The sequence below is a fragment of the Neodiprion virginianus genome, chromosome 4 (assembly GCF_021901495.1).
Source record: "Neodiprion virginianus isolate iyNeoVirg1 chromosome 4, iyNeoVirg1.1, whole genome shotgun sequence".
Taxonomy (NCBI): Eukaryota; Metazoa; Arthropoda; class Insecta; order Hymenoptera; family Diprionidae; genus Neodiprion; species Neodiprion virginianus.
Window position 1 is genome coordinate 35,931,868 of NC_060880.1, and position 20,652 is coordinate 35,952,519.

Genomic DNA, 20,652 nt, shown 5'->3' on the forward strand with positions numbered 1-20,652 from the left:
CTAGCTCATTCCTTTACAGACCCTGCTTCGTTTCCACTCTTCTCTGTCAACTGGCGTTGCAGAAGCAGATCAATGATTTTTCCAAAGATTTGCCGGTTTCTCAATTTTTGCGTACAATTCGCCTGAAATTAAAAAAAAAAAATGCATATAGACCAATATATATATATATATATATATATGGCAGGACGAGAGAAACTTATGAATGAATGAGTAAAATCGGCAGAAAATATTTCAAGGTAATCGCATATAATTTATATTTGTATATACAGTCACTTTACAATGCGCATAATTTTTTTCTTGTTTTTTTTTTTGTTTTCTGTTTTCTTCGTTCAAATGTTATTCATCGTTTTCACGTAATATCTAACTAATTCATTAGGTCTCAGACATCGCAATGGACAAGGTAAGATGATGGTATATAAAGTAAAAAATTCGTTAGGTATTAAAACTGCAGTGCTTAGCGGTTCCTCTGGGCCTTTCGTCAAGGGACGAAATTATTACCGGAAGAAAAGTAAAACCATGCAAGGTGTGTAGTATGGTACTTATAGCTTCTCACGAAACTACGACGATCGCTATACTCCTTATATCGGTTCAATCCCCGAACCGTGTTGATCGATCCGAAATGAATCAGCCACCGTCAAAGTTGTAAATTTTACCGTTATTATCAACATCATTTCAATTATCTTGTTAAAATTAAAAACGCTCCGATAAATCGATACATATAGTGTTATATATAGGCCGATTCGGTTTAATTACGCAACTGCACATTTCGCCTGCAACGGTGATTTGACAAAAAGTTGAGATGTATGAAAGTTAAAAAAATCATTTAAAATCGCAACAAATAAACTGTACTCGTTTGAAACATATTATTTTCAATATTATTATCATTAAAATTATTATTATCATTATCATCATCATCATCATCATCATCATTATTATTATTATTATTATTGTTATTATTATTCAGCCTTGCAAGCGATATGGGAGAGGTTTTTAATTTATAATATAATTTAATATATTATATAATATATACACATATATGCATTTTGCATGCATATATATATATGTATATATATATGTTATATAATGATAATAATACGTGATACAATACATAAAACATTATCATAACGCATAATTGATTTAATTTAAATTTGATAATCATTATTTATACGTATACGTAATATGTGTATACATATATAATGTCTATTTCGTGGTATGTATAACGATATCATTATACTGGCCATCATAATATTTATACATAGTTTGTATATGTATATCATATACCTGTATATACATACCATATATGTATAACGAGCGTGCGGCGATATGTTTTCCGATAATTGAAATATATATTCGAAGAAATATTATACGTTTGACAAACCACTCCTCGAGTTTGGATACAAAAACGTCTAGGTATACATATTGTATGTATATAGGTATACGGATATGTAGAATTTGCTCGCGATTTCACAATTTTCATATTACGTAGATAACGGTGTGTGTACGTAACGTATAAATCGACGCGTGATCGTCTCAACCGTTGAAAGGTTGAAAAATTTTATTTATTCATTAATTTTTTTTCTTATTGTTTTCTCCACGCAACACATGTAGGTATATTTACGCATATGTATAATCTCTATACACGCACACTTGAGGCCGTTTACTGACCGCTAAAATCACGTTATATTGGTATAATAGGTACACGTAAATGACATCCATCTATGTCCAATTCATTATTATTATTATTATCATTATTATCATTATTGTTGTTATTACTATTATACCATTCAATATTCGTTATTAAATCAAACATTATACATCTTTAAAACATCATAGTGTAGATCCTTTTTTTTTGGGAGGGGGGGATAGAGGCCAGTTTTCTATACGCGTCTTATTTTTAATACACTATGTATTTAATATGTATATATATATTTATGTGTGTGTGTGTGTGTGTGTATGTATGAATGTATGTATGTACAATCCATGCGTATCTAGCATCGGCGTATATACCTATGTATAATTATTATTCATAATTCGTTATTTCATTATTTATTATACAGCACTTACTAATCGGTTATATGTATACGTACTATTTAATTCAATTGTAAGGTCGGCCACTATTTGACGTTTTATAGCTTTTTCATAATTCATTGCATTACAGGTAGACTTATCGGGCGTTCCATAACAAATCGACCTACGTATGACCCTCAACATCGGCGGTTTTTTTTTTCATTTTTAAGTATGATGTAGAGTGTACAAAAGAAAAGATCTTTTACCGGGTCTTAGATTTCTTCAAACTCGGGATTGATTTTTATTGCTACCGAAAATACGAGATCCTAATTTTCGAATAAAAGCCCCAATCGATTAGCTTCAAATTTGTCGTGTGAATTCTTTGTTAAAAAACGAAACTTTTGAAACCGATTTGGAATTGGGCAAGTGTTTGGCTTAGAAGCTACAGGAGAAACAAGTAATTGAAAAGTGAGTAAACCATAAAAAATACAAATTTGTATTTTTGAAATCTACATTGTAATTCGATTACCATCAGTTTTTAATTACTTGTTTGGCCTGTAGCTTCTAAGTCAAAGGCTCATTCATTTCCATCGTGGTTTGAAAATCTTTGTTTTTCAACAAAGAATCCATGAGAAAACTTTAAAGCCAATCGATTGGGGCTCTTCAGAGCAGCAAAAATTCAACCCGTGGTCCAAGAAATCTAAAACTCAGTGACAGATGATTTTTCGTGCACTCGGTTTAGGATGGAATGCCTCATATATAATATATGTATTAGTTTTAGACGTGTAGCGGAAGGTGCGAGTTCGGTTCGTTTGATACTCTTCGTTTCGTTCTTACAAACTTCACTTTTTTATTCATTTATTTATTCATTCCTTTTTCTTCTCTCACGTTTGTACAGTTAGATATTTTATTACTTTTTCTACTGCAATTGAACATGATGAGAAAATTATTTTTTGAAAATAAATTAATCATGTAAACTTATGGAAATCGTTTCAGAACAATGATAGCGTTTCTCAATATTTATATATTTATTTATATACAAGGTACACAAAATTAGTACGTAACGTGAACTAGATTCTCGTAAATTTTAATAAGGTTATTGACAATAATGCAGTTTTCTTTGAACGATATTGATATGAAAGAAAACTTGCGATATGTTTCATGAAAAAGCTCGAGAATTACGGTCATTTAGCAGCTGACCTAATCTGTCGTTTTTCAATTTCTATTTTCTTCAACAGTGGTTCCCAACACAAATAATGTACAATTATTGTACCATTGTACTAAACACAACGTATTTATGAATATATGTTCGACTGTACCGAAAAAATGATGTTGGCTAAGTTTCAGCTCTTAATATTAATATTTAGAGTTGCCTCATCGCGATTTTCTATCTCCCATTTAAATAACATGTCCATAAATACCCTTTCACCATAAATAACTTTTGAAAGAGTAGATTTATCATAAAATGATAATTGAATGAGATCTTTTTTGTAGAGCGTTCAATTCTCTACAAAAATATGTTTTGGTCTTATCAGTACACCGATGCGTCGACAAGTTACAAAATTCCAAGATTAAAAGAAACAACTGTCCCATGTTATTTAAATGGGAAGTAGAAAATTGCGCCGAGGCACTTCTGAATATTAATACCAAGAGATGAAACTTGGATAGCACCTTTTTTTCGTCATTTCGAACAATATTTTCGACTTGAATTTTGAAAAAAAAAGATCAGTCGAAATTTTGACAAACTCTAATATATATTTATATTCACTGTATGGTAATTTATTTATTCATATGCGGGGTTTCGGGGTGTTTTGTCTATGTTCTAATCCTAAAACACGGCTCAAGACCCAGCGTCGCGTCACTCTGGGCAGCTCTTGCGAGATTAGGATGCCCGTTTTATATAATTTAAAAAAAGTATCGGCAACGTTGGGCCTTGAGGATTAATTTTTATGTCAATTCTTCTAAGCTAATATTGTTCTTATTCGTCATTCACCCACGTATACAATATATGTATAATAGTATTATTAGCCCCGATAAAATATTTTACCAACATTACAATTTAACGTGTATACACGACTGGGGTTCCGGCAGGTTTGTTTTCACTTTATTTTCAACAGTCATTTTGGGAGCTTAGACGATTTACGTTCACTTATGAAGTCTGCGCTCAGCGAAGCCAGCATGTCGGAAATTAATTATAACATTTATCTCACCGTGCTTGTCTATACAGAGAAATATTGTTTCAAAAAAGAAGTACTGCTTTTTTCTCAGAACCAAGAATAATGCTGCCTTCGCCGAGATGACAGGATTGTTAATAATGTCACACATATTCGATTCGAAGTTTAGGGGCACGTTAATTTTCATCTAAAGGAAGAGCGTATTTTTCATTTTTCTAGAGCCTATTACAGCGTTGCGAATGATTTACTTTTAACAATCGGTATATATCTCTTTGTCTCACTTTCCGAACGAAGTATCGAAAAACGATAAGTTGCACGATTTCGGCTAGATTAACAATAAATTGTGACGTGAGAATTGTATTTTATCTGCACAGTGTTAAACTATGAGGATTGTAAAGTATTATCGAATCGTTGAGAAAGTAGCGCAGAGATGATTATTTACACACGCATTAATGTTCGTTCCAATTTATACAAGTGTTTCTGCTTCCTTGTTAAACGTCGAGTATTATTATACTGTATCGTAAAAACAATTAATTATAGGCGTAAGACGCGATAGGTTTGTTTTACGTAAATCGTCCGTCAAATGGAATGTAACGTTATATTTATTATACGTATTATATATAATATATATATATTCGTTTACAATATATAAAAAGCCTTTTTCCTACGTAAAACGTTTTATATATATATATATATATATATATATATATATACACGTATACACATACATGTATGTATATGCATGTGTATATATTTATTTACGTATGTATAACCTTCTAGCATGATAAATCAACGTTTCTTAAAATACATTTCTTCGTTTTGTTTTATTATTCATTTTTATTACATTCAAAGTTCACAACGTTAAATCTCTCTACCGACACTCAAACATAACACTGATTTTTATTTCTTTATTAGTCAGTCTTGGCATCAATAATATGTATATCATATGTATATACACATATACGATATATATATATATTTTGGATATAAATTAAAATGTTTATATTTATTCCATTTATTTGTTTGTTTATTTTATAATTATAACTCAATATTAAATTCATTTACGCGTGTTATTGTATTTATATGCATTATAGTAATTGTTATGTGTTCAATTCTTAAAAATATATTATTGTCTTTCGATGCAAATTTTGACGCACCAATTCTTCCACACAATTTAAAATTTCATACTCGACGTATGTATAATTATTACTTTTATCAATCGCGCGATTTGCGCTGCACGTATACAAAAGCACTTTTGCCGGATTATAAAACCGCTTAAAAAAAAAAAAAAAATCGCACAGCTTCGAATTCGCGCTCATCCGGTGTCCCGTAGCTTGCGAAATATGTTCGCATTCGTTTGGCAAAGCGCGTGATGGGAATAGCGATTTTAGAATCGGAAAAAGAGATTTGATTTGGTCTATATTATAATACTTTTTTCTCGTCTCCAAACAAATCTACAGCACTTTAGGAAAGAGCCGAGATTTTACTTCGTTCGTTTAATTGATTTAATTTATTTATTCATTTATTTTTATTCGTTGATGCGCACTTTATTATCATACGTCGTTGTCGTGACAGAATCCGATCTTCCGTCGCGCGAGCTGAAGTCTCCTCTTGTCGATAACGAAATCCGTGACACAAGCCTTGATCCCCTCGTGTCCTGGCTTACCGCCGATAAACAGTTTCCCGTTGGTCGTCAAGAGCGTCGATTCGGTGGATATTTTCACCGGTGGCAATTCGTCGATCTGTATTACCGTCGCCCTCCGACGTCGCGACGCTTTGACGTGATGAAAAACGCCGTCGTCGATTCTCGCCTGAAATTTCAAACGATTAGCAAGATGAAAATTTGACGAAAAACTACGACGACGCAAAGCGGTCTCTGCCTTTCGCGACTTACTCGACTCCTCAACGTCATCTCCTCGGTTTTGCTCTTGTACGAAAGCACCACGTGTCCTCCCTGCAACGACAACGCCAAATGTTCGGCCTTCCCTCTTCCTATCCAGGCAATCAGTCCCTCGGGATGAGTCGTCCTCAGTCTCAGTTCAAATTTGTTCGACTGTTGGCCTCTTCGTCTGAAAAAATGGCGTTGCTTCATTCCAGGATTATTCGAGTTGGAGAGCTTTCGTCATCGTCATTCGATGAATTTGCCCGCGTAAAATGCGTTTCCAAGATCACAGAGCACACATAGATATATATATATATATATGTATATATATCATTACTCAGCATTACAAGCGTATAATATATATATATATATATGCAAGTATTTTGCCACGAGCACCATAAAGTAAAAAAAAAAAAAAATTATTTCACTCTCTCTCCTTTAGCAATTGTCGTGAATTTTTTTTAAAATACCACCGATGAAAAATAATCGTTAATTACTGAACATACCAATGAAGAAACGAGATTTGCACCTAGGTTCTAAGCGCTAAGGAAGGCCTGCGGACTCCGCGAAACGAGCTAACAGCGAATACAGATATCGGTGTAAACTCACTCAGTGTAATCGTAACTTTCGTACTCGTAGTCGTCGTCATCTTCAGGATCGTACTCCGAGTATGACTCGTCGAAATACTCGGCAAAAGTTGTGATGTTAGTGACGTTAGGACTGGGGCGTGTTCAAATTGGTTAGTAAAAGTTAGCCGGGTTTTGTTGCACAAAATTAATTCAACTGCCGGCCCCCCCCGCTCCCCCTCCCCCCCACCCCCCTCCTGCCCCCCGAACCGTTTCCACTTTAAAATTCGTAGACTCTACAGCCGGAGCCGAGTTTGATCCAACTTTTATCATTAGTTAGTTACTGCAGATCCAACTTGTAGTGAGAAATTTAAAGTGAAAGCCGGAAGGAGGGAGCCGGCCGCCAATGCTGCTTTCTAAGGATCGCTTACCTCCTGCCGTAACGGTGTTTAAATTGCAAAAAGTTGTCGCCTCTGAATCTGACGGGTTTCTCGGATATCTCGCTACTCGAGATGTCGTATCCCGTGACTGGAACAAAACGATATGCGTAAAACACTACTCGGACACTTTCTGTCCATGGATTTATAAAGGCGGGGGAACTTGGGGAAAATCGATTTTTTCAATTCGATTGGGATTCGTCTTACTCGAGAGTGTGTGAATCAAGCTTTATTTACATTTTTTTTTTTTTTGTTTCATTAAAATCGATTAGTGGCAGACATTTTTATTGGCAATAACGGCGAACGTTTCGTTCGATGATATGTTTGCGGTGCTCACGGTATCTCGAAAAAGAAAAGCCCAAGCCGATTCAGTTCAAACTTGAATAGCATAGACTTGGACAGTTTGTCCTCTTCGCCACGAGCCCGATTCTTTTTGCAACTGTCCGATATTTGCCTCAATTACCTAAATAATAAAGTTGCAAAAAATTTTACCAAATCATCGAATTCCAATTTAAAACGATTGTTATTTTGTTGAAAACAGAAACTTGGATTCCGATGAAGAGGGTAAACTATCCAGGAACACTGTCTCTAAATTCGAGGTAAGTCCGAAAAGCAATTTTCGAGATAACTTGGAAATTGCCACTTTATTGTCACCAACAATGCTCCCTCATTACCGATTGTACGTGGTAAAAACAAAAAAGAAAAAATGCATTGGGTTCTCGATTTATACGTACTTTTGAACGAAACTAAGCCCAACCGAATCGAACAATCGGTCGTCGAGATAGACAAGTTCCCAAAATCCACCCCTTCACTAGGGTACACTTCCCAATCCCCGATGTCTCGCCATCTTTCGTTTACTCACAAAATTCGCAATGAAGACCGTTGTACCCGGTGACGCATTTGCAGAGATAACTGTTGAGCAGGGGCAGACAAATGCCGCCGTTGTGACAGGGATTCTCGTTGCTGGGACACGGGAGACCGTCGTAGAGCACAGCGTTGTGCTGCGTCACGTTGACGGCGAGGTTCTGGTAGGTCCTTCCGTTCACCATCAGCCTCTGAACGGCCCCAACAAGTCCGGTCCAAGCTCCCGCGAGCTTGTGCACCTCGTGCCAGTGCCTGTAACATCACGAATTAGAAGTTCGATTCGCGTCACGTCGGGGTCTCGGCTCGCCGAGACAACCTCTCACCTCACGCCCCCGATGTACAAGGGCATCTCGAGGTTCAGCTCGGTCAAAGGACTTCCGGACAATCCCCTGGCGACGGTACCGTCGTTCAATTGCAGAAGACCTTCGCGGCCGAGTCTGCTGATTCGTACGCAGTGCCAAGTGTCGAGACTGACCGGATCCGGTGAGGTGATGTTAGCGATGCCGCTACCAAGGTTGAACCTGAACTCCAGCCTGCCGTGGACCAGGTTCAGGCTGATGAAGTCGCCCCGGCCGTTGCTAAGCTGACCGTTGTAGAGAAGGAGACCGTCGCTCGCTCGCGAGAGGAACCACATCTCGATAGAAAAGACCTTCGACACCCCCTCCAGGCACGGTAGCTCAAGGAAACCATCACCGGAGAGCTCGGGTACCAACAACTCGTTGAGGTCAGCGTCGACTGTGGAGAGACGTCAAGGGTCAAGGTCGTGACGAAGGTGAAAAGGCTCCAAGAACCAACGTATAAATCTAAACTCACGAGTCTCGCAGTGTCGTCCGGTCCTGCCTGGTGGACATTTGCAGACGTAGCCACCCTGCGGCAGGATGTCGCATGTGGCGCCATGCTGGCAGGGTTCGCTGATGCAGGGGTCGAGGGACTCCTCGCAGTGCTGCCCGGTGAATTCCGGGGTGCAAACGCACTTGTAGTCACGGACCTCGTACTTCTCGACCGCGTAACTGGGTCCGTAGCCGTTGGTGAATCCATCCTCGTACTCTAGGTCGTAGTCGAAGTCGCAGTTCAGTCCGGCGCACCGTTTACGGGAATTTTTTCTTGACCGTTTTTGCTTCATGGGAGCACAGTGGGTACCCTTGCAGACGAAGCCCTTGCCGACTTTCCTGCCGCAGTTTTTGCCCCTGCACCTCTTGGTGGTCACTTTCTTCTTGCACTCGTGGCCGTCGCACAGATCTTCGTCGAAGATCGGTTGACAGGTGGCTCCGTTCTGACACGGCAAATTAGCGCAAGGATTTTCCCTGCACTCTTTAACCCTGTGCGTCTCAAGTACGTCCTTGTCGTGACCCACGTGAAGGTCGACCACTCGACGGTTTATCTCAAGCTTTTGAATGCAACCGAGGAGACCGTGACTGGTTCCGATGTTATCGCGGACTCTGTAAATACCAAAGAGTTTTAGCAACGGTGGAAAATCGAAGCGGGAACCGAGGCTCACTTTGTGTAATTCGTCGGCATGCTGCCGACGAAGGTGTCCTGGTTCAGGTCCAGGGATTCCAGCATCCCCTCGCTTTGTCCAGTGACGTCGTCGCCGCCGTTGAAAATCAGGACGCCGTCCTTGCGGTACCGCTTAGCCGTCACCTTGTGGAAGGTCTTCATCGTCGCCTTTTGCGGTGAGGTCAGGACGACCGGTCCGTTGCCGAGGTTGTACCTGAACTGAACGTACCTGGGGAAAGAAGCGCAAGCGTCGATGTAACGCCGACCTTTGAACAAGGTCGAAGTATATTTACCCGTCGACTATCGCCAGCGACACGAAATCCCCCGATCCGTCATTCTTCTGCTGATTGTAAAGGATGATACCGTTCTCGGCGTAGGTCTTGAACTCCACCTCGATGCTCAAGGTGTGGTAAGCCTTGAGCCGATTCATCCTGACGAAGCTCTTGCCGTCGAAGGACGGCAGGTCGTAGTCCCGCTTGTCAATCTCCGCGTCGCAGAGAAGACCGGTGAAGTTTGGTCGGCACAGGCAGACGAAGGTCGCGCTTGGAAGATCGACGCAGGTGGACGACATGTGACAGGGGTAAGACAGACAGGCGCGAAACTCTTGCGTAGGCGATACGGGAACGTAGTTTGCTGGTGGAGTATTGAGAAATTTTTAATACCAAGAGATAAAATATCGGACGACACGTGTAAGTGGTAAGAAAATCCGCCAAGGATCTCTGAAAAATTCAATTTTTCGCCAACACACATTCAAGTGAAGAAAGGCTATACTGTCAAGACATATTTAGCCGTGATAAATAGACGAAATCCTTCAGAGACTGAGCTTATGAACCCTTCGGTCGGACAATGTGCCAAGAAACATGTCGCTATGAAGTTTCCACCTCGTCGAGCCAATCCCATGATCTTTGTTTCTATTTTCACCTCCACTTCATCGTCACCGAAAAGGAAGATATCCCAGATCGATATCTCCGATTCGATTTCTTTTGCAATACGTTACAGTAGACTAAAAACTAAGCGGCAAGTATTTTTTTAAATCTGTTATTAAACACTTTAAGAGGGTAAAACCACCCTCCGAAGCGCGGCATGTCAAGGAGTGATTCGGCAGTTTCACCCACAAGAACATAATATGTTTCAACCAATCCGACTGGAAAAGTTCTCTCGTAACGAGAAATGAAAAATGTAATTTGCCAATGAAAAAAAAAACAAAAAAAAAAAAAGATATCGACCCTTGACACGCTTTACTTTGGAGCCTGGTTTAACCCCGTTAAAGCGTTTAATGGCGGATAAAAAAAAACACGCGCCTCTTAATTTTTGGTATACTTTAAAATATTGCGAAAGAAATCGAATCGGAGCGATCGAGGTGGTGTACCTTCCTTGCAAGAGCCACCAATTCCCACTCACCGAAGCACTCCTGCCTGTCGCTGGTCTCGGCGTATCCCTTGGAGCAGACGCAGCCTCCGCTCATGCACTCGCTGTTCGGTATCGTGCAGTCCTTGTCGTCGCTGCACAAATCACCGAGAAGGGCGGTCACCACGCGAATGGTGGCGGGAGTCGGCCGGTAGGAAGCTGCGACCCCTTGAATGCGAATCGATAGATGAGAAGTGGCCGTGAGCCGGACGCTCGAACGAGCTTTCGGGAATTCCAAGCACTCACCTTGCTTCAGGTTCTCTCTGTCTATGGAGATGGTCTCCTGGTGGGCTCTGTGGGTGTAGTAGTACCTGGAGTCCGGCTCGGGAACGAGAAGATGTCGGGTAGATTTTGACAGCGGCGAAATCGCGGCAGCTGGTTGAGTGTACTGAACGGCGGTGAAGCGTTTTACCGGAAAATCGGTGTTCACCATTGGGTCGTCTGAAAATGGCGGTGAAAATTAGTCGCCTTTCGGTGCGAGACGCATCGCCTGTCTTTCCGAACAGAGAGGGTTGGGAGGGGATTGCGGAGAACGATATATTGCGACATCTTCTGCGCGCGGTGAGATTATTAGATTAGGAAGTGAATATCGTGACGTGATAGCGAGAAAAGCGCGAGGCAGATTAACGAAGCCTTCGGCTGAGCTTTTCACCTCCCAGTTTATTTTCATTCGTGTTTCTTTCGCGCTGTGCAGAGCTTTGCTGGGTAATTGCTCGGCGGACAAATATACTTGCAATTTGGTTCTATACTGATGGAAAGTCTTTCGCGAATACGTAATATCTTGTCTCGGAATCCCTGTTTGGCAAAGTGCAGTGTAAATATTTTATTTCCAAAGCCTCGTCGAGTCTTCGTCTTTGCACGAACGCGCATCAACCGTGATCCTACAGCCTTTTTACCGTATGGATAATGCGATGACAGAAAGAATCGCTCCTTCTTCGAGATAAACGCTCCAGGGATCAGGCCTGTATAATTTAAAAGAGTCGAAGCGGAGCTTTGCAACGATCCGCGGATCGCGGTAGGCCGAGGGATTTAATGTAGTTTTAATTACATTTCAATTTGAAGTAATTCTCTGTTGATTATTTGCCAAGCTCATTGTTAGATCGCTTCATATTTATTTCACTTTATTTAATTCCTTTTTCTCTCACTCCCTCTTTCCTTTTCCTCCCCCAGGCGGGCATTTATGGTATTCATTTCCTCGCTTCGCCACGCTCCGGGAATTTGCGCGGACAAAAGACACGAAGTCGCATACCTATATATGTAAAAGAATAAACGAACCCGGGGAAAAAAGGGAACAAATTTTTGCATACTGGTTTACAGTGAAAAAAAAAGAGAAAAAAAACAGAAAAAAACAATAGGGTGAAATTTTGACCAGAAAATACAAACTTCGTAATTCTGCGGGTGCTTGGACGAAAGGCCAAAAATATTTGGTCTATGCCTGCGTCTTTAAGAAAGTAAAAAAAAAAAAAATCGTCCGTTCACCCTCGAGATAATTAAGCGTCCCAGCCAAGAGCCCGGAGTCTCCCTTACCTCAGGCTACCCGGACTTAATTACTTATTTCAGAAGCCCGGGAGGACGGATTGTTCGGTTAAATCAATAATCGTGTCAAGCCGCCGAGCTTGCGTTTAGAATGAAATTTCCGAAGGCTAGGGAGTAAAAAATTCATCCGATAAATGATCGGGACGCAATGTCGGAATGGCCTTCGCCAAACTTTGAATGATTTATGTATTCCCATCGATTACACGCCGCGTTATTTATAATTGCTCAAATAACTTGGACGGGCGCGTTTCGTACGCGATAAATAAATGTCTTCCGCGGAGCTAGAAGAAGGAGTATCGAAAACCAATGATGGAAAGAATAGGAAAAACTCTTACATGGACGATGAGGAACTTCTTCCGAAGAAGCACGTTGCAGCGGTAGTAAATGCTTTTCGTAATCTAATTTATGTTCAACTTTCCACGGGCATGTGCACGAAGCGGAGTTGGCTTACTTTTCAAAAGATTGACTCGAAAGAGACCCGGCACTCCGGAATTGCAGATGGTCCCCAACCCCCGGCAACGGGAAGCGAACGGGAACGAAACAGTGGCAATAGAAAATAACCAAGGCAAAGAATCTCCTCGCAATTCGAACTGCGGATTTCTCTTATAAATACATATATATATATATATATATATATGTATCCTTTTTTTTTATTTTTTATTTTTACTCGGGTCAGAAGCTCCCGTCGCTTTATATCGGCAAATTTTACTCGTTATTTATTTACACAACCGAGTCTATTATTAGGTAACGACTTTTTACCCGAGAAACTTTTCATCACGTTGTAGACGTTGTTATTCCTCCTTTCAACGGATGTATTCTGTAATATTTCCTCCACTCGTTTCGTTTTAATTTTCATTTCTTTCACAGAAACAAGTTCGGTTCGTTTATAATAATAATAACAACAACAACAACAACAACAAAAATAATAATAATGAATCTCGGTACGGCAGGTCGAGGATCGAGGTAAATTCATAAATTATTTTGTGTTAAAAATTAGCGAGCGTTTATTGGTCTGGATATGATTATACAAACGTACGGTTAAACGTGGATCACTCGAGTACTTCTCTCGCGATATGAATAATATATAGGTGATATATATATATATATATATATATATATATATATATACATATATACTATCACATCGCGCCCACATAATATCGAACTCCCTGCTATTCTATAGGTATGTGTATATACATATATATATACTCACAGTAAACACGACAATTTTGATGAAATTTTTCTTTCCTAACACATAGAGCATGTATACGATTTAGTTGTTTTCTAGTTCGAGACATTGAGAAAAAACGCCGAAGAGGTCGCATGTTTTTTGTTTTTTTTTTTGTTTTGTTAGTAGTGGAGGATGTAGGGACCGGATCGGTAGGGATTTCTTTCCGTGAACACACCTCGACAGTGGCCGAATGCCTGGGTAACGACGTCGGCCTGATGCCGACAGGCGTAGAGACGGAGTTCGCACTCGTTGTCGTAGGTCTGACCGTCGCTTCCGCAAACCGGAACCGTCGGCACGTCGGTGGGACAAGAAGATGGACAGACGCAATGCGGTCCACCGATCTCCGAGCAATGGCCGCCCGAGTAACACTCCAGTTCTTCGCAAGATTGAGGCAGCGGCGGAATCGTGTCGGCTAAGATATACGAATTAGTTTCTTAGAGGCGTCAACTTTCATTCGAGAAATGAATCCGGTTTGTAAAGTTAAAACCGCTGCACGAATCTCTCGACGTTTTTCAATACTCACTAACGATTTACCGGTTTCTGCAATACCTGAATAACACCCGGTCAACGTCAAGACCTTGTTGTGATCCGTGCATATCGTGCATTTTTGTCCCTGAATTTCGGGCTTGCAGACACAGCGACCCGTCATCTGTTCGCAGTCTTCTCTCACGGAGCCGAAGAGCGAGCAGCCGCACGCTGAAATGAGAAGTGAGAATTGCAATTTCGATGTTTGAACAAGATGCTTCCGAGCTCCTCGGAGTTATCCTCAGGTATTTTCAAGCACTTTGCTACGGCCAGAGATCGAAAATTCAAAGGTCAAGCTTCGAGATCAGAGATATCAGGGCTTGGATAACGAGACACTCCAAAGAGACGTTTCTTACGAATGCATCCGGGGTGTCCCTCGCTGATTTTGGGCAATCCCCAGTAGCCGGGCATGCATCGGTCGCACTTTACGCCCCCGACGCCAGGCTTGCACTCGCATTGTCCAGTTTCGGGGCTGCAAGTGTCGGCGATGCTTCCGAGTCTGTTGCACCCACAGAGGCTGGGACATCCGGCCCCGTCCGGACCAAGAGCGGCGGTTTTTCCGTCCGGACAGCAGCCGTGCCAAGAGTCGGAACATTTCTGTACCTGGACACCGGGACCTGGAGAACAGGAAAAAGGAAAACGGTTCGTCTCGCGTTTTGATCGAGTCTGGGAAGTCGCGTCTCGGCGCTAATTTTATCGAGCTGAAATAATTCATCCCCCCTTTCTTACCTTTTTTGCAACACCGTGCGAACCGCGTGGTCTGATGACAGTAACTCATGCTCGGACAGTCTCTGCGCTGAGGACCGCTACCACAGTCGTATTCACGACCCTCGGAATCAACCAGCGGAGCGTCTCCGTTGCAGGGGCGAATCTCCATGCCTGATTTTCGGAGAGATAAATTCTTAATTGATGGACAATCATTTTCTCGGTGCATGTGTGTAATGGAGAAAAGCTGAGATGTAGACTAGAAGATATACTCGTGATACGAGGCACTCGCACCTTAGGGTGTACAGAGCAAAGGGAGAACACGATCATCACGATCGACTGTCGAAAATTTACTAATTAACAACGGCATTGAAATTCCATGAAATGTACTCAGCGTTAGATGAATTCGATCTCTGTGTGTCTACCGTGTATATGTATATGATCGCGTTCTTCCCATAGGTACGTGTTCTCGATACATGTGTTTGATTACGAAGCTAGTCCCCGTCACGTGCAACATACCCATGCGTCTACATTTCACCGAATACTGAATGTGATTGTGCGATACCGTGTAAGGGAGTAAAAGTTATTCGGTTAGTTAAGGATCGTGCGATAAATACGCCTGCGGCATGCTTGTATTACGTTAAGGGAAAAAGGGATGATACGAAAGGTAATTTATAAGCGGATTAATCGGACCTTGGCAAAGATCGAGGGGTCGAAGCCTGAGTTCCTGTTGCCTTTGACAGGCCTCCATTTTCATCGCGCATAGTGACGAGTAGGTCCTCAGATCGCTACCGCATATAGGTCTCATATTCTCGGCGGATATCGCGGCGCAGTCGAATCGGCAACTGCACCTCGGAAACCTGTCCGGACCAAGTTCGCAGGTCGCCTCAAAGTCGCAGTGGATGTCGCGGCAGGCCTCGCGTTCCTGGCTGTTTCCTCCGTCGAGGTTGGTGCTCAGTCGCGTGACGGGTGCCGTTGATATCGTTGCTAATTGCGATACGGGGCGTGTAGAAAACGGAATATAGACAACGAGAAAGAGAGAGAGAGAGAGAGAGAGAGGGAGAAATGTTAGGCGATTAGTGAGGCGGGGTTAATCGCGAGCGTCAGCTGCCGCTTGATTGGTAATATCGGGGTCACGGGATGCTCTCTCTTTTGCGTAGTTCAACCTCGGGGGGGACGGATGAATCAATTTGAACTTACTGAGAGCCGCCACCGGTGACTTTTCCCCGCAATCACCGTAGAAGGTGACGTGAAGGGGCGGCAGGAGTGGGTCCCGATCGCAGGCCGATTTCTGTAGCTCGCACTCCGAGGGGTAGGTCTTCGCGTCGCTGCCGCAAACCGGTTCCCCGACGTCGTCGGGGGGGCAGGATTCCGGACAGATGCAGCCGCCCCCGACGCATCGAGCCCCGTTCTCGCAGTGAATCCCCGCGCAAAGTGCTGGATGAATTAGTTATCGTGTCACCACCCTGTCTTTCCTCCTTCGTGTTCATTTCTTATTCATTTTTACCCCAGTTGTATTAATGCGTTTACGTTATACATAAGTTAGAGAGGAGGACTGCAACCACCGGCTGACGTTGTGTTACAGCTACTGTACCACGCATGTATATATAGACAATCGACACTTGTTGCGTGTTGGTAGAACGATATTTTCGCTAGGTTTGAAATCAAGTACCGAGGAATGAAAATTTTCCATTACGGCTCCGATGTCGGGTCGCAATCGATGCAAGCTTTCTAACCTATAGCCCGTATTTAATTTTAAAAATCTTCATTAACCATTTTCATCGCACTACATCGATTACATGTGAAAATATTAACGCATCGCAGCTTGCAGTAAGTTCTTTTTACTCTTGTACCGGTACAATTTACCCGAAACCATCTGCTGACCATAGAGATCACGATAAGTTCTAGGGGCCGTATTGTTTTGGAGTCGTGCTCTTTTGTAATTTTACGTTCATTCTCAATTTTACTCCGGACACGTTAATTATCGGTGAGAGAAAGTTAGGAGATAACAAAAAAAAATTATCACGCAACGAGTGACGACGGAGTTAAATTGTGGCCTTGGGCTTGGTTAAGGCTTAAAGCTTAGCAATTCTCAACAATTTTCAGGGAGTTTGCATCTGTTTTTTCTTACCGCAGTCCCCTTTGTAGCTGACTACAATCAGCGTCTGCGAAGCGCAGGATGCCTTCTTCAAGGCGCACTCGCTGAAATACGTCACGCCGTCGGTACCGCAAACCGGCATCTCCACCTGGAATTACAGAAACAATCCGCATTAAGGATCAAAGGAGACCTCATGGGAATGCCGAGTTTCTCGTAAAATTCGAGTCAATTTCGATGGATGTTTGATGTTGAAAAAAATTGACAGACATACGCAAAGAAGAACCGGCTAATATTTCAATCGAAACTCGTAGATAGAAATTCCTTCTTTTTTTGTTTCGTTATTCTTGAAATTCGTGTAAGAAGATAATAATAAAAAAAAGGGTTAAACCAGAAAATGAACATTATTTGAAATCAATTCATTTCGTTGAATGAATACGGTAGCAGAATGGCGAAATTGACGACGTACGGATCAATCGATTATTTCCTCTTTTGTGCACAAAACTCGCCTCTCAGGCATTGAATTATTTACTGGACAATTCACAGCTCATTGTAATTATTCAAATGAAATATCTCGAGCTTTCCGCGTCGACGAAGGTAAATATATAATAAACATTAAACACGATAGAACAACGCGTTACGTATACGTATATAACGCGACGTTTCAATAACAGAAAAAAAACCGTAGTAAAATCAAACGTTTTGCGCAATAGGATTGAAAAAATTAAATAAAAGCATTTGAGAAAGGTTTGAAACGTTGCGAAAACTCGGCGAGAGAAATTCACCTACTTCCGACACTTCAGACGCTTTGAGAATTGCATACTGCAGTTATACGGTGAAACGGCACGAAAGCGTAGCAACGTCACGTGTGTAGAGTTCGTAGTTGAACAAAACTGTCGATGTTCTAACGGGGGGAATATCCGCGCAGTTTAAAACGCTGCAATCTGCGGGATGCACCGTGGATCGAGTCGATGGCGAAGCCGCGTGACAATGGGGCTCAAAACAGGGAACAGAAGGGGATAAAAGGCGAAAGGAGACGAGCGCGGTTTCTGTGGGTAAGGAAAAAGTAAAAGAAAAAAAAAAAAAAAAAAAAATGGCGAGTCTGGCGCCCTGCGGCTTGTTTTGCTCCTGCGGCCAGAACCGCGTCGCTTCGGCTGGATGCTGACTCGCCAGATCTCTCTCCTCCCCTTTCAGCTCCTGCCACGGTTCCCGACGTACCTTTTCCGCCGCTCTTTAGTTCCCCGCCCCATCGATTGGCATTACGGTGAAACCACGTAGCCGTCTATAGACCGGACAAATAGCGGTGTACAGCGAAATCGGACGCGGGCACGAGTACGAGGCGCTTAGGGAATCGTTTTCGCGACGTTCACGACTCCGCGCCTGCAGGACTGGGGGCGGCGATACTCGACGGGAATACGAGATGATTTACTCAGAGTTTTACACGGGCTTTGTCAACCCACAGCCTCGTTCGCCAACTCTCGCGTGTGCTCCTGCATCGCGAACAAATCGTCCGTTTTTCGTACAGGCGAAAAATTCACCAAAGGAATAATTTTTGTCTTCCCCGAACCTGCACATATCTCGCATCGACTAACCGCGCCGACGAAGGCTGTATTTTTTTTTTTCCTTTCTTTCAACGCTCAAGAAAATTGCAGGAGGATCTTGTTGCGGCTTCTTTATCGAACCGCTGCATGCATGCGACGCAAATTGCACGCAAGGACCGTTCAAAGCTCTGACAAAATTGACACCCTTAACCCGGTTCAAGTTCGTCCCACGATTCCAGTGGCTTTATTTCACTGTGAAATGATAGGCTTCGAGACTATATCAGTGGTCCTGATTAAAATGCTTTTTACTTTCATTCGATCGTGTGAAAATCGTGAATTCAGATTCACCGTTTTGCGGTCAGATTTTTAATCGTCGCTGATCAAAATGCGTATTTGTTTTTTTTTTTACATTCAAAAGTGTACTTTCACATCCAAACCGGTTCGATAGTATCAAAAATGGAAGACGATGTGAACGTTTTTTTTTTTTTTCACTGTAAACAGACTTGAGAAACAAAAGTAAAACATTTTCACATTTTCTGGAAACCGAATCTCTTCGAATTCGCCATGGAGTAACTTGAAAAAGCACGTTAAGCAAGGAACGTTCCTAGAATTGTGAACCTCAGATTTTATCCGCGAAAAAAGTTGGGAGTTCAAGTTGAAATAAATTCTTACCGCATTGTCGCAATTCCATGGACAGACACATCTGGCCTCTCCGCTGCTGTCGCTCTCGCATTCGGCGTAATGGTCGCATTTCTTATTCTCGCAGCCGTCTGGAACAGAGAGTATGAAAGAGAGAGAGACAGAGAATGAGTCGAGCGGAAGGGTGGTTTGATTAATCGAGTGAGCGAACAAACAACGAGCACAAGTGGGCAGGAAGGCGGATGTTTGAAGGGGCAAGACGGCGATATCGATTCTAGCTCGAGGATTAAACCGACGGGTAGGCGGCACAGAGGGTGCGAAATTATCCCTTTACACAACCGCGGCAAAACGATCGTGTCACGCCGGGTGCATTTTGCTCGCACAGTTTGCACGAGATACACGATCGCGATGATCGGCTTTTTGCTATGAAACAGCGAAATTTGTCCCCGCGCAACGCGCCGCTTGATTGGATACATCCTGTTTTGCGTTATCGGTATCCCGGCTAGCTTTCCATCGGCTTTGTTATTAGCTCTGTGTACACGGTTTTCATCCCTTATCCAAAACCGATCGAGCCTTACGACCGGTCTATGCAAATATCGGTACACCAATGGTACACGGACAGGGTAAATAATCGTTCGCGATTCCGACTGGCCGGTACGATCCTCTGACGGGAAACGCGTCCGCTTCCGTCTGCCGAAAGTACAATACCGCGTAAAGAATGAGGAAATGTTCCACGTGTCGGGTCGGCTCTTGATGATCCCATCCTCGATCTACTCTACAGAGTTTCGCACGCGAAGCCTGCTACACTCAAAGGGTTTTGCCGGAAAACTAATGGACAGCAGGCGCGGCTCGTTGTCGGGTGAAAAAAAAGTTTTTGTAAAATGCGAGACTTTGAATGGAGAGGGGAAAATAAAGGAGAGCACTTCGGGCAACGTTTCGCAAAATCGATGTACAAGGGCTTGCAAGTATATTCCGTTGAAAAATTCCTCAGAGCAACCTTCGCGTTGTTTCGTTCGAATCTTGAGGTCGATTATCCGTGTGACATGGATCAGAGCCCGTGAAATGTTGACCAATTTGCGTGATCGTGAAAGAATAAATTATACATCGAGATCCTTGCGGGCGGAGATGATATCGGAACGATTTGAAATTGCATCGTCGCTTCGCGTGATCGAACGTGTATTTAGAATTCATTGAATTCCGGTGCGAATCTCGCAGACTGGATACTTGCACAGCACGCGACAACTCAAACAGATGCATAGATACAGCCACGGGTTCGACGCCTCGGGGGAATGCATACAGACTGCATTGCACAGGGTGCACACGGAGAGGGTGTCTCGTGATATGGATGAGACGCCGTACGTTTTCATCCTGGGTCTCTTGCAGCGATGCCTTGGAAAAGAAGGAGCAAAAAGTCGTGAATAACGCGGAAGCGAACGTGCGGAACGTCGGATTTTCGCACCTCGGGCACCGGGTTAAAGGGTTACAAAATTCATCCCCCAAAGTGAATATTAGTAAAAAGAAAAAAAAAAAAAATAATAACCAAAAA

General features: G+C 42.4%; 1 protein-coding gene across 7 annotated transcripts in view; it reads right to left on the reverse strand.

Annotated features, from left to right (window-relative positions):
• Window positions 1-5,208: 5,208 nt before the first annotated feature.
• The window catches only part of LOC124302321 (agrin-like), a 290,584-nt gene continuing 275,140 nt past the window's right edge, over window positions 5,209-20,652 (reverse strand). For 5 of the 7 annotated variants that reach the window (XM_046758373.1, XM_046758370.1, XM_046758369.1 and 2 more), the window contains 19 exons: window positions 19,140-19,237; window positions 16,963-17,077; window positions 16,032-16,268; window positions 15,525-15,818; window positions 14,856-15,005; window positions 14,483-14,743; window positions 14,151-14,297; window positions 13,777-14,013; window positions 11,081-11,275; window positions 10,829-11,002; window positions 9,721-10,060; window positions 9,429-9,656; window positions 8,744-9,369; window positions 8,254-8,665; window positions 7,929-8,182; window positions 7,061-7,157; window positions 6,673-6,783; window positions 6,076-6,250; window positions 5,209-5,992 (listed from right to left, as the gene is read on the reverse strand). In XM_046758373.1, the coding sequence (XP_046614329.1) occupies window positions 5,735-5,992; window positions 6,076-6,250; window positions 6,673-6,783; window positions 7,061-7,157; window positions 7,929-8,182; window positions 8,254-8,665; window positions 8,744-9,369; window positions 9,429-9,656; window positions 9,721-10,060; window positions 10,829-11,002; window positions 11,081-11,275; window positions 13,777-14,013; window positions 14,151-14,297; window positions 14,483-14,743; window positions 14,856-15,005; window positions 15,525-15,818; window positions 16,032-16,268; window positions 16,963-17,077; window positions 19,140-19,237 (4,409 nt within the window). In that variant the 3' untranslated portion in view covers window positions 5,209-5,734. The remainder of the gene's footprint in view (window positions 5,993-6,075; window positions 6,251-6,672; window positions 6,784-7,060; window positions 7,158-7,928; window positions 8,183-8,253; window positions 8,666-8,743; window positions 9,370-9,428; window positions 9,657-9,720; window positions 10,061-10,828; window positions 11,003-11,080; window positions 11,276-13,776; window positions 14,014-14,150; window positions 14,298-14,482; window positions 14,744-14,855; window positions 15,006-15,524; window positions 15,819-16,031; window positions 16,269-16,962; window positions 17,078-19,139; window positions 19,238-20,652) is intronic. The other 2 variants (XM_046758371.1, XM_046758372.1) reach the window with 2 other exon arrangements.